This window comes from Doryrhamphus excisus, chromosome 9 (assembly GCF_030265055.1).
Source record: "Doryrhamphus excisus isolate RoL2022-K1 chromosome 9, RoL_Dexc_1.0, whole genome shotgun sequence".
Taxonomy (NCBI): Eukaryota; Metazoa; Chordata; class Actinopteri; order Syngnathiformes; family Syngnathidae; genus Doryrhamphus; species Doryrhamphus excisus.
In genome coordinates, this window is record NC_080474.1 from 213,457 (window position 1) to 229,285 (window position 15,829).

General features: G+C 47.0%; 3 protein-coding genes across 8 annotated transcripts; all 3 read left to right on the forward strand.

Moving 5' to 3' along the window:
• The first annotated feature begins 62 nt into the window (after positions 1-62).
• eef1akmt1 (EEF1A lysine methyltransferase 1) lies at positions 63-6,434 on the forward strand. 4 transcript variants are annotated; one of them, XM_058083039.1, is made up of 6 exons: positions 63-182; positions 268-453; positions 1,500-1,582; positions 1,642-1,925; positions 2,377-2,518; positions 2,853-3,000. In XM_058083039.1, exons 2-5 carry the CDS (start codon positions 298-300, stop codon positions 2,508-2,510), a joined length of 657 nt encoding a protein of 218 aa, XP_057939022.1. In that variant the 5' UTR covers positions 63-182; positions 268-297; the 3' UTR covers positions 2,511-2,518; positions 2,853-3,000. The 4 variants fall into 4 exon arrangements, with proteins under 4 accessions (XP_057939022.1, XP_057939025.1, XP_057939023.1 ...); XM_058083042.1 differs by adding an exon at positions 6,332-6,434 and having other exon boundaries at positions 112-453; positions 2,853-2,893; XM_058083040.1 differs by adding an exon at positions 5,022-5,126 and having other exon boundaries at positions 112-453; positions 2,853-2,893.
• On the forward strand, positions 5,430-8,126 carry hsd3b1 (hydroxy-delta-5-steroid dehydrogenase, 3 beta- and steroid delta-isomerase 1). The gene is made up of 3 exons (XM_058083036.1): positions 5,430-5,586; positions 6,332-6,496; positions 7,017-8,126. Exons 1-3 carry the CDS (start codon positions 5,436-5,438, stop codon positions 7,823-7,825), a joined length of 1,125 nt encoding a protein of 374 aa, XP_057939019.1. The 5' UTR covers positions 5,430-5,435; the 3' UTR covers positions 7,826-8,126.
• Positions 8,127-9,552: 1,426 nt separating this feature from the next.
• pla1a (phospholipase A1 member A) lies at positions 9,553-15,792 on the forward strand. Of its 3 annotated transcripts, none has more exons than XR_009131727.1 (11): positions 9,553-9,754; positions 10,658-10,877; positions 11,350-11,527; positions 11,593-11,701; positions 11,782-11,883; positions 11,945-12,037; positions 12,134-12,298; positions 13,203-13,292; positions 13,883-13,988; positions 14,698-14,778; positions 14,889-15,022. XR_009131727.1 is itself a non-coding variant. In XM_058083034.1 (11 exons), the coding sequence occupies exons 1-11, from the start codon at positions 9,658-9,660 to the stop codon at positions 15,222-15,224; spliced, it is 1,407 nt and encodes a 468-aa protein (XP_057939017.1). In that variant the 5' UTR covers positions 9,565-9,657; the 3' UTR covers positions 15,225-15,792. The 3 variants fall into 3 exon arrangements, 2 of the variants coding, with proteins under 2 accessions (XP_057939018.1, XP_057939017.1); XM_058083034.1 differs by lacking the exon at positions 14,698-14,778 and adding an exon at positions 15,134-15,792 and having other exon boundaries at positions 9,565-9,754; positions 14,885-15,040; XM_058083035.1 differs by lacking the exon at positions 14,698-14,778 and having other exon boundaries at positions 9,555-9,754; positions 13,883-14,033; positions 14,885-15,032.
• Positions 15,793-15,829: the final 37 nt, after the last annotated feature.

The following is a 15,829-nucleotide window of genomic DNA, read 5'->3' on the forward strand; positions in this document are numbered from 1 at the left end:
TGTTTGCGTGAATAGACTGTATGTTGCGTGTTTTCTGCATAAAAACTAGTTCCATTGAAAACAAAAATCCGGATGTGACGTCACGTGTAATCGCCGTCGGTAGGAACGTCATTATACTGCGACCTGTCACATGGCAGTAATGCCGCAGCAACCGAAGTTAGCGGCAACCTTATTTCGCGCAGGTAGCTGAATTTTTGTTTTTACTTTAAAACATTAGTTCCCCGGTAGGGTCTTCTTTTTTGTTCATTCTCCATTTGTGAGTGGGAGCTTCACGGACTCCCTCTGTCGTCGTCCGGGATGAGCGACAGTGACGACGACGACGTCCCGACCCTGTCGGAGCACACTCTGGCGGCCCTGCGTGACTTTTACACGGAGCAGGAGACCCGCAGCGGTCCGGGTGTGGAATCCACCCCCTCGGAGCAGTTTGCTGTGGGAGCAGTGGGCGAGGACTGGGTGAGTCTGTTGGACTGGATTGGTCATGAAACCCTCAAATGTGATAGCACACCTTGAAACGAGTGCAAAGATTATGTCTAGCATGTTCTAGATTATATTTGCCATTTATTAAACGGCATACTGTTTTAAGTGGGCACTAAACTGTACGACAGCCTTACGACACTGTGACACTTTACGGCAGCAACTCACTGACGTTAGTAGCTCTAAACTAATGCTAAGCTCGTCAGCTATTATAGCTTTTAGTTCATTATCGTGACCCCGTGTATGATGAATAGTTCCAAAAACGGCATAATGTGGTATAATCTGACCTATTCAATACGTGCTCATTAGCAAATACTATCTGACCTATTCAATACGTGCTCATTAGCAAATACTATCTGACCTATTCAATACGTGCTCATTAGCAAATACTATCTGACCTATTCAATACGTGCTTATTAGCAAATACTATCTGACCTATTCAATACGTGCTCATTAGCAAATACTATCTGACCTATTCAATACGTGCTCATTAGCAAATACTATCTGACCTATTCAATACGTGCTTATTAGCAAATACTATCTGACCTATTCAATACGTGCTCATTAGCAAATACTATCTGACCTATTCAATACGTGCTCATTAGCAAATACTATCTGACCTATTCAATACGTGCTCATTAGCAAATACTATCTGACCTATTCAATACGTGCTCATTAGCAAATACTATCTGACCTATTCAATACGTGCTCATTAGCAAATACTATCTGACCTATTCAATACGTGCTCATTAGCAAATACTATCTGACCTATTCAATACGTGCTCATTAGCAAATACTACAACAAACTCGCTGCACTACGCCTGTTTTTGTGCATTTTCTCTTGAGTCAGGTGGGGGCGCTGTTGTCCAGCACTCCACAATCTGTCACTGTTCAGCGTCCCATAAGTTCCTAATCGAATTGAGTGTGTATGATAATTATCCCCAAAATACAAAATACATTACATTTCTGACTCTATAATGTATGAATGCATGAAGCACAAATCCGTGTTTTTGTGTGTTAACCAGCGGATGAGTCAGTTCTGGTACACTGATGAGACAGCGACACGCCTGGCCGAGGAGCTTCTCCATGAAGCCGGAGAAGGAGGCAGGTAAAAACACCACACGGCTCACTTTATGAGGTATACAGTCTCATGACGTGTTTGTGTAGGATCGCGTGCGTGAGCGCCCCCAGCGTCTATCAGAAGCTGAAGCAGCTGGCCGGTCCAGACCAAGCGTCTGTGGTGGTTCTGGAGTACGACCGCCGCTTCTCCATCTACGCCCATGACTTTGTCTTCTATGACTACAAAGAGCCGCTGTCGCTGGCGGCCAGCGTGGCACCGCACAGCTTCGACGTGGTGCTGGCAGACCCTCCTTACCTGTCCGAGGAGTGTCTGAGCAAAGTCAGCCAGACCGTCAAGTTCCTCAGCAAAGGCAAAGTTCTGCTCTGCACGGGTAGGACCACTCTTTCCTCTTTGCTCGGCCAATTGTAGCCATTTGAGATAATCACTAATCTGCGCCTGTTAGATGGGCAATAATATGAAATCTTGTACTGTCAAATTCAAGCATGCATTGCGAGTAGTCGTATTCATTGTTGGTTTTTTCATCTTGCTGTACTGTTTCTGTACGCGAGTTGCCTTTTTTTAATAGCTCTTGACTAGTTTTGTTGTCGGCAGGCCAAACAGCAGCTAACATGAACGCCACTAGCGTCATCTTCAAGGCATCTGGATTTACTTAGCATTTGAATCACTATTTGAATCACAGATGGAGACGAGTGGCACTTGTAAGATGGTGTCAAAAGTCAATTGAAATCAATATTGTACCGGTTGTTGCAAATATAGCTAATGGTGTCAGGATAAAATACCGTAGCACTTCTCTGCTATTACGTTGTTGCTGGTCCATCCAGGAGCCGTCATGGAGAACGTGGCCAAACAGCTGCTGGACGTCAAAGTGTGCAACTTCCTGCCAAAGCACAACAGAAACTTGTCCAACGAGTTCCGCTGCTTCGTCAACTACCCATCACGCCTACTGACCTGCTGACAACCTGTGTAAGTACTGTTTACATACTTCCTCGGGTGGCATCTCGTCATCCGCTCGCTGCTGTCCTTTGCCTGTCTGCAGGTGGTCCATGATGGACCACATAGGAAGCGTTCATTGTGTTCATTGACACATTGTTGTAAAGTGTGTCAAACCTACATTTTAATCATCCCATCACTACTGTGGACAAAATATCCTGCTAATATTGCATTGTGAGTACGCTCTGGAGGGAGACGACCCATAAATAAGAAGTATGGCTTTCTGGCTGTTTCTTGGAAAGCAACAAGTAAACATTTTTTTAAAAAGTGGCTAACCGCATTCTAACATGCTCCTCTGCTCCAACAGCCGGCTACCATGAGTTGCACCTCCACCTGGCTTGGTCTGAGGTACAACACAGCATCATCTTCATCTTCACTTACATTCTTGTCATAAATCTGCCAGAAGGAGTCTTCAGTTCATTTTTAATTTAAAATACAATTTTAATAAAAAAAAGTCTCCTATGGGTATATAATGTATAATACTGCGAAAACCACGTGACAACGCTTTCTTCTCCAATTGGTCAGCGCCAAAATGTAAACAGGAAGACGGTCTTAGTAGCGAATGGCATGTCACCGAAACCAGAAAGTCGTTTGGTGATCACATGAATACAATTGCCAATCGAGCAGACCACAGCACAACAGCAAATAGAAACGTCATTTTAGAAGACGTCGCGAGCATAACGCTAAAGATGACTGATGTTATGCTAACGGCTAGCATGCCGAACTGAAGACGCGTGTGGTTAAGACTTTTTCTGTATGCAGTTACGTCAACATTGTGTCGTTAAAGATGTGTGACGTATACTGCTGGACCGATGGATGGATGGATGGATGTGTGAACGTTAATCGACAAACTGTTACAAACACGCCGGGTTGCTCTGACTTTTTCCGGGTTCCATTGCGAGCGCGCTCACCGTTGACCAATTGGAGAGTACAGCAATGTCACGTGGCTAGCTGTGCCGCATTTAGGTACACTTGGAATTCTTAGGATGTACACAGCAGAAAGGAAACTAATACTATATTGTGTAACTCTTGCTATATGCTATAGCGATCAATGTACGTAAGTACAATGCTATAGCTATCCATGTACAGGAAGTAGAGTATAGTAAGTACAATGCTATAGCTATCCATGTACAGGAAGTAGAGCATAGTAAGTAGAATGCTATTTTTGGTTTGTGTTGATAGCCGACAGACGTTTAGGTTTGGCTAAATGTTTATATACTACATTACCCACAGGGCTTAGCGCTGGATCCGGAAAAGGGTCTGCTACTGCCGTCGTCCGAGGTGTGTTATTGGAGCAAAGCATTACTATTATGTCTCTATTGCTGCTGTAGACGCGGGAAACAAACACGAGTTTTGACTGGAGATTTAAGCGCTGCTCACAGATGAATTCCATCGGCTGATTTATTAGCACACCTTAGCTTAGGACGCGTCCTCTGTTCTACTGGCCATTCATTAGTAGATAGCGCACTCTGGTGGTGACCACTTGTACTGTGGGGATCCTCCCGTTGGAGCTTCCCTTTTTATGGCTGTGATTGTATTGGATATTCCTTTCATAGCAACGTTTGAACCAACACGATGAAGCAGTAATAAATCCAGACACGCATTCCAACAGCGCTTTGGGTTGTCCTCCCTGAATTCCTGAGGCCGAGCATATCCAAACATGGAAGCTGGAGGCGGCACAGAGTGGCACGAGCCATGCAAAGCCATCATCCAAACGACATCAACACACGTGGGCTGACAAAGAATACCTACGCAAACCCATATGATCCCTCCCCAAGGCATGCTGGGTAGCTTGTGCTAGTCGGGGTTGTTGCCACTGGACTACCTAGCATGCCTTGCAGGCGTTTTAAGGAAGCCCTTGGTTGCCTTTAATCATCATCTGCATATTAGTAGTCGTAGATTTACGCCTGTGTTAAGTTGCTGTGGATGTCTTTTGTTGCACTGACTGATGACCATCGATATTTGGATGCCCGTTTTTTTAACCAAACACCTTCCCTTGTTGACTTGGAGCCCCAGCCAGCATGACCCCCCCCACTGGTTGGAGGTGTAGTGCTGCATGCTGCTTACTAATACTAACATTACAATACTTGTAGTATTTATACTAGCTAGTTTCCCTTGATGTAAACAACTGTTTACTCCCAAAGTTGCTTTGTATCTATGCTAGCGCCGTGACGCATCAAGGCGCGCCCGTGCCCCGGGTGACACGTGACGCAGCCCACCCTGGGACCCCAGCGGTAGGCGATGAAGCGTTACCTCATTCGTCCTCCAGCTGCTGATAAGGGCAGACGGCCGCCATATCAGCAGCTGCAAGGACGAGGTCGCCAGAGCGCCAGACAGGAAAACATCTATGAGGAGAGACCTTCAGTTGTTCCAGGGCTGTCCAACCTGCGGCCCAGAGCCAACATGGGATCTAAACATCTTTTTCATCTGGCTTCCATTGTGCTTTTCCGGCCTAAAGTGGCTGTATCCGTTTCAGGGTCAAAGCGTTACCATGGTAACATCTTTCGTACACGTGCAAGCATGCCATCCAAGTGACGAAGGAAGTTGGCCACTTTGATAACGCTGAAGTGGCGTTACACGGAAGTGCCACGTGAAAGGAGGATACGGGCCTCGTGGTCACATGGCGTTCACCACGCATTCTTTTCTTGTCAGGAGGAGGAAGAAAGACTTTCTCTTTGGCGTCACGTGACTCCAAAACCTTCTCTCCTCGCTTGTCCCAAGAGTGTCTTAGGACGCAACCACATTCATCAGCGACCCCCCCCCCCCAATCATCCAAAAGCAGCAATCCTGGGCTTATAAGGCCGCCCACCCCCTCGGAGTGTCAGTCGGCTCAGGGACGCTCCCGCCTCAACATTCCCACTCTCCTCCTTTGGACTTGTGCTCGTGTGGGATGTCTCTGGCCAGCCAAGTGTGCGTGGTGACGGGAGCCTGCGGATTCCTGGGACAGAGGCTGATCCGGCTCATCCTGGCCCAGGAAAAGGTGGCTGAGATCCGCCTGCTGGACCGGACCATCCAAGCCCAGCTGCTCCAAAGTCTGGACGGTAAAAGACGGCAGCGTACTTTCACACTTCCTGGCCAGTGGACCTGCTGGCAATGCTAGCAATGTTAGCATGGGAACACCAGCCTGCTTGCAGCTAAGAACATACATGGTGGTAGACCACCACCATGGATCCCCCAGGGCCCTTTGTTTACCCTAGGCTGCATCACAGGCTGACTTTGCCCAAATGAAAAGATACTATTGTTATGACAAATAGTATTTGTGTTTTTGATGGATGTAAAGGTTTGGAGAAGGGCGGGGTCACTGGCCAAGGAAGATGGTGCCGCATTTTGGTGCACATCTGGATACAAATATTTAGTCTTCACAATTGTAATTCTTTTGAACAGACCAAAGTAGTAGTAGTAGTAGTAGTACTAGTAGTAGAAACTATCCTTTTGAAAAGACCAAAGTAATACTACTACTAGTACCAGTAGTAAAAACTATTCTTTTGAAAAGACCAATGTAGTAGTAGTACTAGTAGTAAAAACTATTCTTTTGAAAAGACCACAGTACTAGTACTAATAGTACTAGTAGTAGAAACTATCCTTATGAAAAGACCAAAGTAGTACTTGTACTAGTAGTAAAAACTATCCTTTTGAACAGACCAAAGTACTACTAGTACCAGTAGTAGTAGTAAAAACAAGTGTTTACGAGTACGTTCGACCAAAGTTGGAACCTGATTTGAGATCATCATCATCATCATCATCATCACCAAGTCTTCCTCTTGGCTCCTCCATGTCGTGTTCCAGAATGCAGAGGCGGCACCAAGCTGAGCGTTTTCGAGGGGGACATCCGGGACGGCGACTTCCTGAGGCGAGCCTGTCGGGGGGCGTCGCTGGTCTTCCACATGGCGTCCATCATCGACGTGATAAACGCCGTGGATCCCAGCGAGATCTACGCCGTCAATGTCAAAGGTGAACGCCTCAGCCTGGGTTTGACGCTTCTATTTGTGGCGCTACATGAGTGCGCTAGCTAGCTACGTGATTGGTGACCAACCTGCGGCAACCGACCGCTGGTGGTACGCAAGCGCCCTCTAGGGGTGCATCGGAGGCATACGCAGTGTTGCCTTGGTTACCATCGTTAATCCAGTCCGGTTCGACTCAAACCAAAACAGACTCTAACCAAGGTAGGTTTTCCCATAGAAAATAATGTCAATCCAATTTATCCAGACACCAAAAACGTTTTACAGACAATCATGTATACATTGGAATCTTGGTTACAAGAAGCTAGCCTTCTTCTGCCTCCTAGCTAGCCTTCCTCTGCCTCCTAGCTAGCCTTCTTCTGCCTCCTAGCTAGCCTTCCTCTGCCTCCTAGCTAGCCTTCCTCTGCCTCCTAGCTAGCCTTCCTCTGCCTCCTAGCTAGCCTTCCTCTGCCTCCTAGCTAGCCTTCTTCTGGCAACCAGACCAGCAACCCATGAGATGTTCCGTCCTGCAGGAACCCAGCTGCTCCTGGAAGCGTGCATCGAAGAGAACGTGGCGTCCTTCATCTACACCAGCACCATCGAGGTGATGGGCCCCAACCCTGAAGGCGAGCCCATCTTCAACGGCGATGAGGACACGGTGTACAAAAGCTCCCTGAAGTTCGCCTACAGCAAGACCAAGAAGGAGGCAGAGGAAAGAACCCTGCAGGCTAACGGCGAGGCGCTCCCCGGCGGGGGCCGGCTGGCCACCTGCGCCCTGAGGCCCATGTACATCTACGGAGAAAACTGCCGCTTCCTGCTGGGCCACATGGTGGACGGACTGAGGAACGGGGACCTTCTCTACAGGACGTCCCTGCCCGAGGCCAAAGTCAACCCCGTCTATGTTGGCAACGTGGCCGCCGCCCACCTCCAAGCCGCCCGCAGCCTCCAAGACCCCCAGAGGAGAAATGAGGTCGGGGGAAAGTTTTACTTTGTTTCCGACGACACGCCGCACGTCAGCTACTCCGACTTCAACCACGTGATGATGTCGCCGCTGGGCTTCCGTATCCAAGAGAAGCTCATGGTGCCTCTGCGCTTCTTCTACATCGTCTGCTTCATCTGGGAGATGGCGTGCATGATGCTGCGCCCCTTCCGCCGCGTGGTGCCGCCCATAAACCGCCAGCTGCTCACCATGCTCAACACGCCCTTCAGCTTCTCCTACAAGAAGGCCCGAACCGAGCTGGGCTACACGCCCCAGTACACCTGGCAGGAGGCCCGCAAGAACACCGTGGAATGGCTCGCCGAGCGGCTGCCCAAAGAACGACAGAAGCTGTGGAGCATGTGAACCCCGTCACCAAAAATATACGCCTTATACCTCCGTACGCCTCATATACCGTACATCTCATATCTCCATACATGTCCATAGCCAAGTCACTAAGAGGGTGAGACTGTTAAGAATCAGCGCTATGATGCCATCTGCTGTACAGAGCTGGAACAACAAGCTACATTGGCTGACAGTCCCATCATAATGTGTTTATCAGCGACTACGTAGGGCAGCCCAAATAGGTGTCCTATTGTACTAACATCCTACATGTAGTTTTACTGTATCCTATTAAAGCTCCTTGGAACCTTACTGTCATCTCATTTCCTCATTAGCGTTAGCATGTGGTCTTTGAGAATTAGCCTTTTTGCCTTTTGGATCAAAAGAGAGAAACAAAGTTACTGTCAACATCAAAAGACCCCGAAACGGAAGGGCGGATGACATAAAGCGGGATGAAAATGGACACCCGCTCACGGTGGATTGATCTGACACAAGGGGGGGGGGGTCAAAACACACACACACATACTTGGAACGGGTGTGAAGCGGGGACAGAGTCCAGTACTTTGAACAAACAGTCATTGATCAGCAATGAGGTCATGGAATGGCTGCCAGGCAAAGACTCGGATGAGAGCAACATGTTGCTGTAGCTTTAAGAAGAGGAAGAAGTTATTTTCGGTAAACAATGAAGCGTTTGTAGAGGTCAGACATCCACGAAAACATCTCCACTTTGGACGGCCTTTGATTCAAAGTTGGGACAAATAAACACACAAAAATATTTAGTAGGAACAAAACCAAAACCCAACAGGAGCCAGGCCTTGTGGCTACGTGTGGGAATGTCGCTATCCATGCGATACCAACAGTACGGAAAATACAGTACGGTAAATACGCACAGGGAGCCGACCGCCGCAACTGATAACAAAGCTTGGAATTCTTAAAGATCGCTCAATGATTTTGCAATCTTGTCTTTAATTTGTTGATCATAATTATTATCATAATTATTATTATAATTACTGTTCAGCAAAATAAAGTCAATAAGGAAACAATAAGTAGGAACAATAAAAACGACTATTTTGCCTTTGGACGTTTGGATGGTGACCAGTGAGGGATGGCTGGGGTCGGTTCCAGCAGGATCACTGGGGTAGGTTCCAGCAGACCCGTGACCATTGTGAGGACAAGCCGTGTAGAAAATGGATGATGAATCAAAAACTACTATTGGTTCTCCATAATGTTGGCTTTTCTTGCATCAAGGCCGTCCTCATTCCCTGCTTCTAGAAACAACATAACATCAACACCATAAAGACAAGAGAATTCCTAACGGGAAGAGCAACAGTATGGTAAGAAAATAGTCCCCCCATCCAGCAACCACGTCATGTTTGGTTGAAACTCGTTGCTGAAGCTCATTTTATTTTAAGTAGCTAAAACTAACTTTTAATCTCAGAATGATTTTGTGATGTGTCATTTCCGCTTGCCGTTCCTCCACAGAAGGAATTGATTGATACGGCTCGTGTTAGCCACAGTTATGCTAGCGCCTGTGCGCCGCCATCTTGTTTGTCTATCTCGTTACGGCCAATCAGCTGCGCGCTACGAAAAGCAGCCGGCCAATCCCGTTTAAGCTTGGTCGCACTTGCTGTACGAGTTGTAATCCCGCCACACAACACTTGTTAATTGGTTAGCACAAACAGTCCCACGGTGCTTGGAACTTTGTTGTGATGTTGCTATGCAGACTCCGTGCCGGCCGGTCTGCTAGTGGTGCTTAACAAACAACCAGCAGGGACCCCCCCCCCCCCCCGGCCCCCACCCCCAGCTCTGCCGCTAAAACGCAAGCGAACAGCTGAGAGTTAAAAAGCTCCCCTGAAATGTCCTGGACTGATAACACCGTCGTCCTTTCCCGTCTCCTCCTGTCCTGTCTCCTCCTCCTCCTCCTCCTCCTCCACTTCCCGCTCCTGCTGGAAGGTAGGTGGCCATTGTGGACGTCATTGTCAGCCTTTACTAATAGTTAGAGGTCAGAACACTTGGCACGTATTCCTTATGATGGACTTTTTTCGTCGTTAATATGCCGTACATTGTCCGGGGCCTGTTTTAAAACATGCGATTAGTCAGTCAAACATTAGCAGTATTTTCGTTGTCGTTTTTAATGTCATGGAAATCCAACTGCTATCCGATCCATGAACGTGTGTGCTGGCCCTTTAATGACAGCAATAAAGTAAGAAGCCGGCACATGAGATCACGGCCATGATCCAAAAACGAGGTCCACTTAGCGTCCAACCTTATCTAGCGTGGGCAAGCGTGGGATGGCCGTCTTTGTTTAGACAAGATAGCCAGTGTAAATGTTGGTGATGGAGAAGCACTTTGTGGGGCAAAGTGAACAGGAAGTCGTGGAGAAAGATCATCGGCCATCAGAGAGGGCCATCATGGACCCAAAACACATCTTTAAGCGCTTGGAAATCAATGAATGAATGAATGAATGAATGATCTTCGGCTGCAAGACCAGCTGATGTTACCCGAGGTCAGGGGGTTCTTGGGGTCTTTCCAACATCAGACACCCTCGCTCAGGCCACCCTCGGCTTGGCCCCTCGCAGTGCCCGCCCACCTTGGCTCTCTCTGCTGCCTGTGTGATTCCTCCTGCAACGTCTTCTTCTTCTCTGCCAGAGCAGGCGTGGGATCAGCCAAACCTGCAATAAAAGCCTGTTGTTGTGGCCGTCCAGTGTGAAAGTGCCAACATCTAGTGACCTGACATCTTAGTTCATTGTGCGTGAAAAAGCTTCATTCAGGCTAAATAGCTAAAGCTAACTAGTGTCTAGCCGCTAAGCTATGCCTATCTACGTCCTCGCCGTCCTGATCAAAGCGTTCCTTCAGGTTCCGACCAATGGCAGCAGGAGGAGCGTTGCGCCGAGCTCAGCAACACCACGTGGCAGCAGTACCGCCGGCAGCGCCTCCAGCTGCGGGTCCGATACCTGCTGCTGACCCGCCACAACCCCGAGTGCGCCCTGACCCTTGAGCAGGAGTCTCTGGGCAAAGCGCAGCAGAGGCGCTTTAACGCGTCCAAGCCCACCAAGGTCATCATACACGGATACAGGTGACAAAGCCCCGGGGGGGGGGGGGGTGTCACGTGGGACGCTTAGACTGGGAATGCTACAGCATGTGCTGGGGAAACGCCTGGTACTGCCCTCAACTTCGGAAAGTTGCCATGTTAATATTTTGATATTATTCTTGCAAAATTACACCTGCTTTTCATATTTTCTAGTTCAACTTTCTTCATGTAAACTGTCTTCACCATTATATCACTTTATTCTCCTAAAAGTACACATTTATTCCCATAATATTCTCACTTTATTCTCCTAAAAGTACACATTTATTCCCATAATATTCTCACTTTATTCTCCTAAAAGTACACATTTTTTCCCCCAATTTTTTTTCATAAACGACGACTTTGATTTGTTTTTCATAATATTATGACATTATGACATAAAAACATATTTGTTACTGAATATTTCAACTGTATTGGCCATAAACATGTTTTAGGTTTTTGTGTGTTCGCGTGCGTTCAGGGCACGAGGCAGCAAGCCGTCGTGGGCCCAAGAGCTGGCCCGGGTCCTGCTGGGGGTGCAGGATGCCAACGTCCTGGTGGTGGACTGGGTCTACGGCGCCTCCTTCGCCTACAACGTGGCGGTGGAGAACTACAAGGAGGTGGCGGTGCAGATCTCCGTGCTCATCAACCTGCTGCAGGTCAGACACGCCCACACCCGCCGAGGGCGGCGGCGCGGTGTGACCACCTGCCGTCTGTCCCACAGAAACAAGGATGCGCGCTGGAGTCCTTCCACTTCATCGGGGTCAGTTTGGGGGCGCACGTGGCCGGCTTTGTGGGGACTCTCTTCCAGGGGAGGATCGGGAGGATCACCGGTGAGGTTCCCGCCATCCCGTCAAGTCGAACTTGGTGATTGGGTAATATCTGTGATGCTTCCCTCCTTGCCGCCCCCCAGCTCTGGACCCGGCTGGACCCATGTTCAAAGGAGCCGACACGTTCGACCGCCTGGACCCGTCTGACGCTCAGTTTGTGGACGCCATCCACACAGACTCTGACTGTAAGACGAGCTCTGTGGTCCTCGAACACAACACGATGCCCACACGCGTTATGTTTGGCAGATTTTGGCATCTCCATCCCCGTCGGCCATGTTGACTTCTTCCTCAATGGCGGCCAGGACCAAACGGGATGCACACGCTCCCGCTTCGCCTCCAGTGAGCCCCACCCCCCCTACCCCCCCACAGTGTGTGTGTGTGTGTGTGTGTGTGTGTGTGTGTGTGTGTGTTGTCAGCTGTGGGCCTCCTTTCCAGTGTACGGCTATGTCATCTGTGACCACATGAGGGCGCTGCACGTCTACATGAGCGCCCTGAACGCCTCCTGCCGGCTGACGGGGATCCCCTGCTCCAGTTACGACAACTTCCTGAGGGGGCGCTGCGTCAACTGTGACGCCTTCAAGGGGCAGTGCCCCACCATTGGTAAGTGGAAATCAGGTTATTTTAAAAGTACAACCAATATGTGTGCGTGCAGTATCAAGTATTTCAATATGAAAGAAATATATTTATGATTACAATCTTATCAAATCCAAATGGGATTTATGATAAACATTCAACATGATTGAAACATCGGTAAATATATTCTTTGCAACATGTAAATACTGTATGATATTCAGGAATAAATAAATGTTTCATGATATTAAAAGAATGACAAACTTGAGTGGTTTCAGTAGAAGGCAATGAAATATACATTCATGAAAATAAACTTGGCAAATATTCTATATTTCTATAATTACATACAAATAATTCCCAATATTCCTCTATATAAGTATGACATAAAATATTAGTCTACTATTACTCTATATAATTTGTAAAATAGTGAAATGATACTAAAATAATAATAAATATTATATATATATATATATATATATATATATATATATATATATATTATAAACAGTATATCTAGAATTACATTGTTATAAAATGGGACCATTTAAGTCCATAAAAATGAAAATAAACCAAATCTAATTATTATTATTAGTCAGAAATAAAAACATTGCAATGATATTAAAACGTTGGTCAAATAACTGGAATAAAATGTCATCAAAGAAAATGAAATAGATCCAAAATAGAGAAAGAATAAGGTTAGTTATTTTCAAAGAAAATGTACAAAAAAAGATATATTCATATATGATATATATTCTATTTGTAGTCATCATCCTGGGGGTACAATAGCCCACTGAGGTTTGATGGCGTCCAATGTCAACATGATTGGCGTACACTCATGGGGATGCAACAACATATTGATGATGATTATGTCATATTTATTTATTTATTGATAAATATATAAATAAATGATATAATATTTATGTATATGTTCCAGGCTTATCTGAAAAGTGCGGGATCAGCGGTTCTCCCGTTCCCAGCGAGCAGAAGCTGTTCCTCCTGACCACGTCCCTGCCGCCTTTCTGTGGTGACACGCCCTCTCCACCTTTTCACTGGTTTCACTGGGTTCACTGGTTCACTGGTTTCACTGGTTCACTGATTGAATCAGGCTCTGAGCTGCTGAGAAGGTCAAGGACTTGATGATGAGGCAAAGAAGCGCTCTTCCACGTTTTCAATTGCAGCACAAATGAAAGCAAAATCAGTGGCTGCGGGCCATCATTACGATAATGAGTTAGCATTTCACGCACATCCATCCCATAATACACACCCGCAGGATGGCATCAGGCCGTCATTGTATGTACGGAAACTGGCACATGAAAGAGGAATGGATGGAAAGATGGACTCCTGGTTTGGTTTTCACCACGGAGTTTCAAGGTCTCAGATTTTCAGAATAAAGTCCTCCAATTCCAAGAATAAATTCCTCCATTTACAAGAATAAAGTCCTCCATTTACAAGAATAAAGTCCTCCATTTAGTCCCAAAGTCCCAAAACAGTTGGACTTCAAAGGGACCATTGGATCATTCCCATAGAAGGTGGTTCCATGGCCAACTGAAGCCAGTGACCAACCAGCATAGGACCGCCATTGGACTGATTCTTGTTGTCACCCACTTCCTGCAGCCCACCACATCCTGCTGGTCATGGAGGTCTCCGCCCTGAGTACAAGCGCCCAAGTGGAAGTCACGCTGACGACCGGCAACCTGGCCACCCAGCAGCTACTCCGGCTGTGAGTACCGCGCCTTCGCTCACCTTGGCAGTAACTACTCTAAAGGTGTGTGCGTGTATATGCCTTAGTTCCTCGCTAACTACTCTGCTCATTAGTTCTTCAATAAGTACTCAAACTACTCTACTCTACTACCTGAGTAGAGTTCCTCCACAACTACTCTAAATGTATGTGCCTCAGTAACTACTCTATGGGTGAGTTCCTCAGTAGTGTTTACATTATTATACACTATATAACATATATATATACGTATATAGTTACACTATTATTGGACTGGATTTACATTATTACTGGATTGGATTATATCAGTGGGTTGTATTTACATTATGAATAGATTACATTATTACAGTACCATAACATAAAAATATGACATTTCCTTCATATTGTTTCCCTTCTCCCAATCTCATTTTCCACAAAATCATTTGATTTTGTTATGTTTCTTCCTCATATTGCGACTTTGGAAAGAAAATGTCTTTTATTTATTTCAACTGTAAAAAAGGACTAAAATGACATTATTTTTTATATTTCTCCTCCTCCTATCTTTCCTCCCTTCATGTGTGGCCACATCACAGCACTTCTTTCCTTTTCTAACATTGACTACTATTCTTTCCATATTGACGACTTCATTCCCAGATTTCATAAGCTAATTTGGCAACTTTCAACTATAAAAGGCCATATTTGTACTCGTATTACTACTTGTATTTTTCAATAGGTTTTCTTGTTAAACCTTGCTTTGACTTTGAGTGTGGTGATGGGAAGAAGGATGTCCTCCATCGTTAGTTACTCTAGGCAAGTCCGACCGGGGACCTGGGGACCTGTGACAGGGGACCCGGGACCCAGGTCCAGCACGGTGTCTTCCAGTAATAACCATCTGGGTGACGAACGCTGCTGTGTTCCAGTCAGGCGGATAAGAGCACGTACAGAAGCGTGCTGGCTCACCCCGTGGCGCTGTGCGAGATCCACTCCATCACGCTGAGGAACACCGGCGCTCGCTTCTACAGGCAGAGCGACGTCCACGTCAAGTCCGTCTGTCTGTCCCACATCGCCTCCATCACGTACGTATTCACGTGTCCTCCCAGCGTTTAAACGTCACGTGTTGTACTGCTCGCCGTCTGGGCATGGCGGCAGTCATCATAACGTGTTTGCAGGCGCGAGGAGCCGCTGTGCGTCAACAACATCAACGTCAGGCGAGGGACTCCCTGGTCACATGACTTGGTGCAGGTGTGCGGCCCCTTCTGAGCGTCCAAGAAGACGGTGAAGCTGCCTCCAAGGGTTCCTACGTCATGCCAAGTGGACATCTTGTATAGATCAATAAACTGCCTCTTCGCTCATTGGCGGCCGACGCTGTCATGTGGTTGGTTGGAGGTTCGTACCGGCATGGTGGATGCTGTATTTGTAGATTCAACAGCACTTCGTCCTTCTTCATCTAATTGGATGGCCCTTGGGTTACGTCAACACGTGCAACTCTAATCGAAACGCACTCAGGCCAAAGCCACTCCCGTGAGAATCCCATCAATGAATCCATGCGTCTACATGCGGAAAACTATTCCAAATGCATATCAACCACATTGGAAGGGAGAAATGAACATTCAAGGTTTAGCTAACGGCAAAACAGGAAGGTGGTGTCCGTGTCCTCCATGACGGTGAAGGTAACCTTCAACGGGCCCAATTGGAGACACAGGTAGTCGCCAGTGTCAGCATTTTGGTAAGGGAGGTTTTCCCTAACGGCAAAACAGGAAGGTGGTGTCCATGTCCTCCATGAAGGTGAAGGTAACCTTCAACGAGAGTAAAAAGTCTTGCCGTGATGGCGTGATGAAAGAAGGAAAGCGCTGCGACAGCAAGTT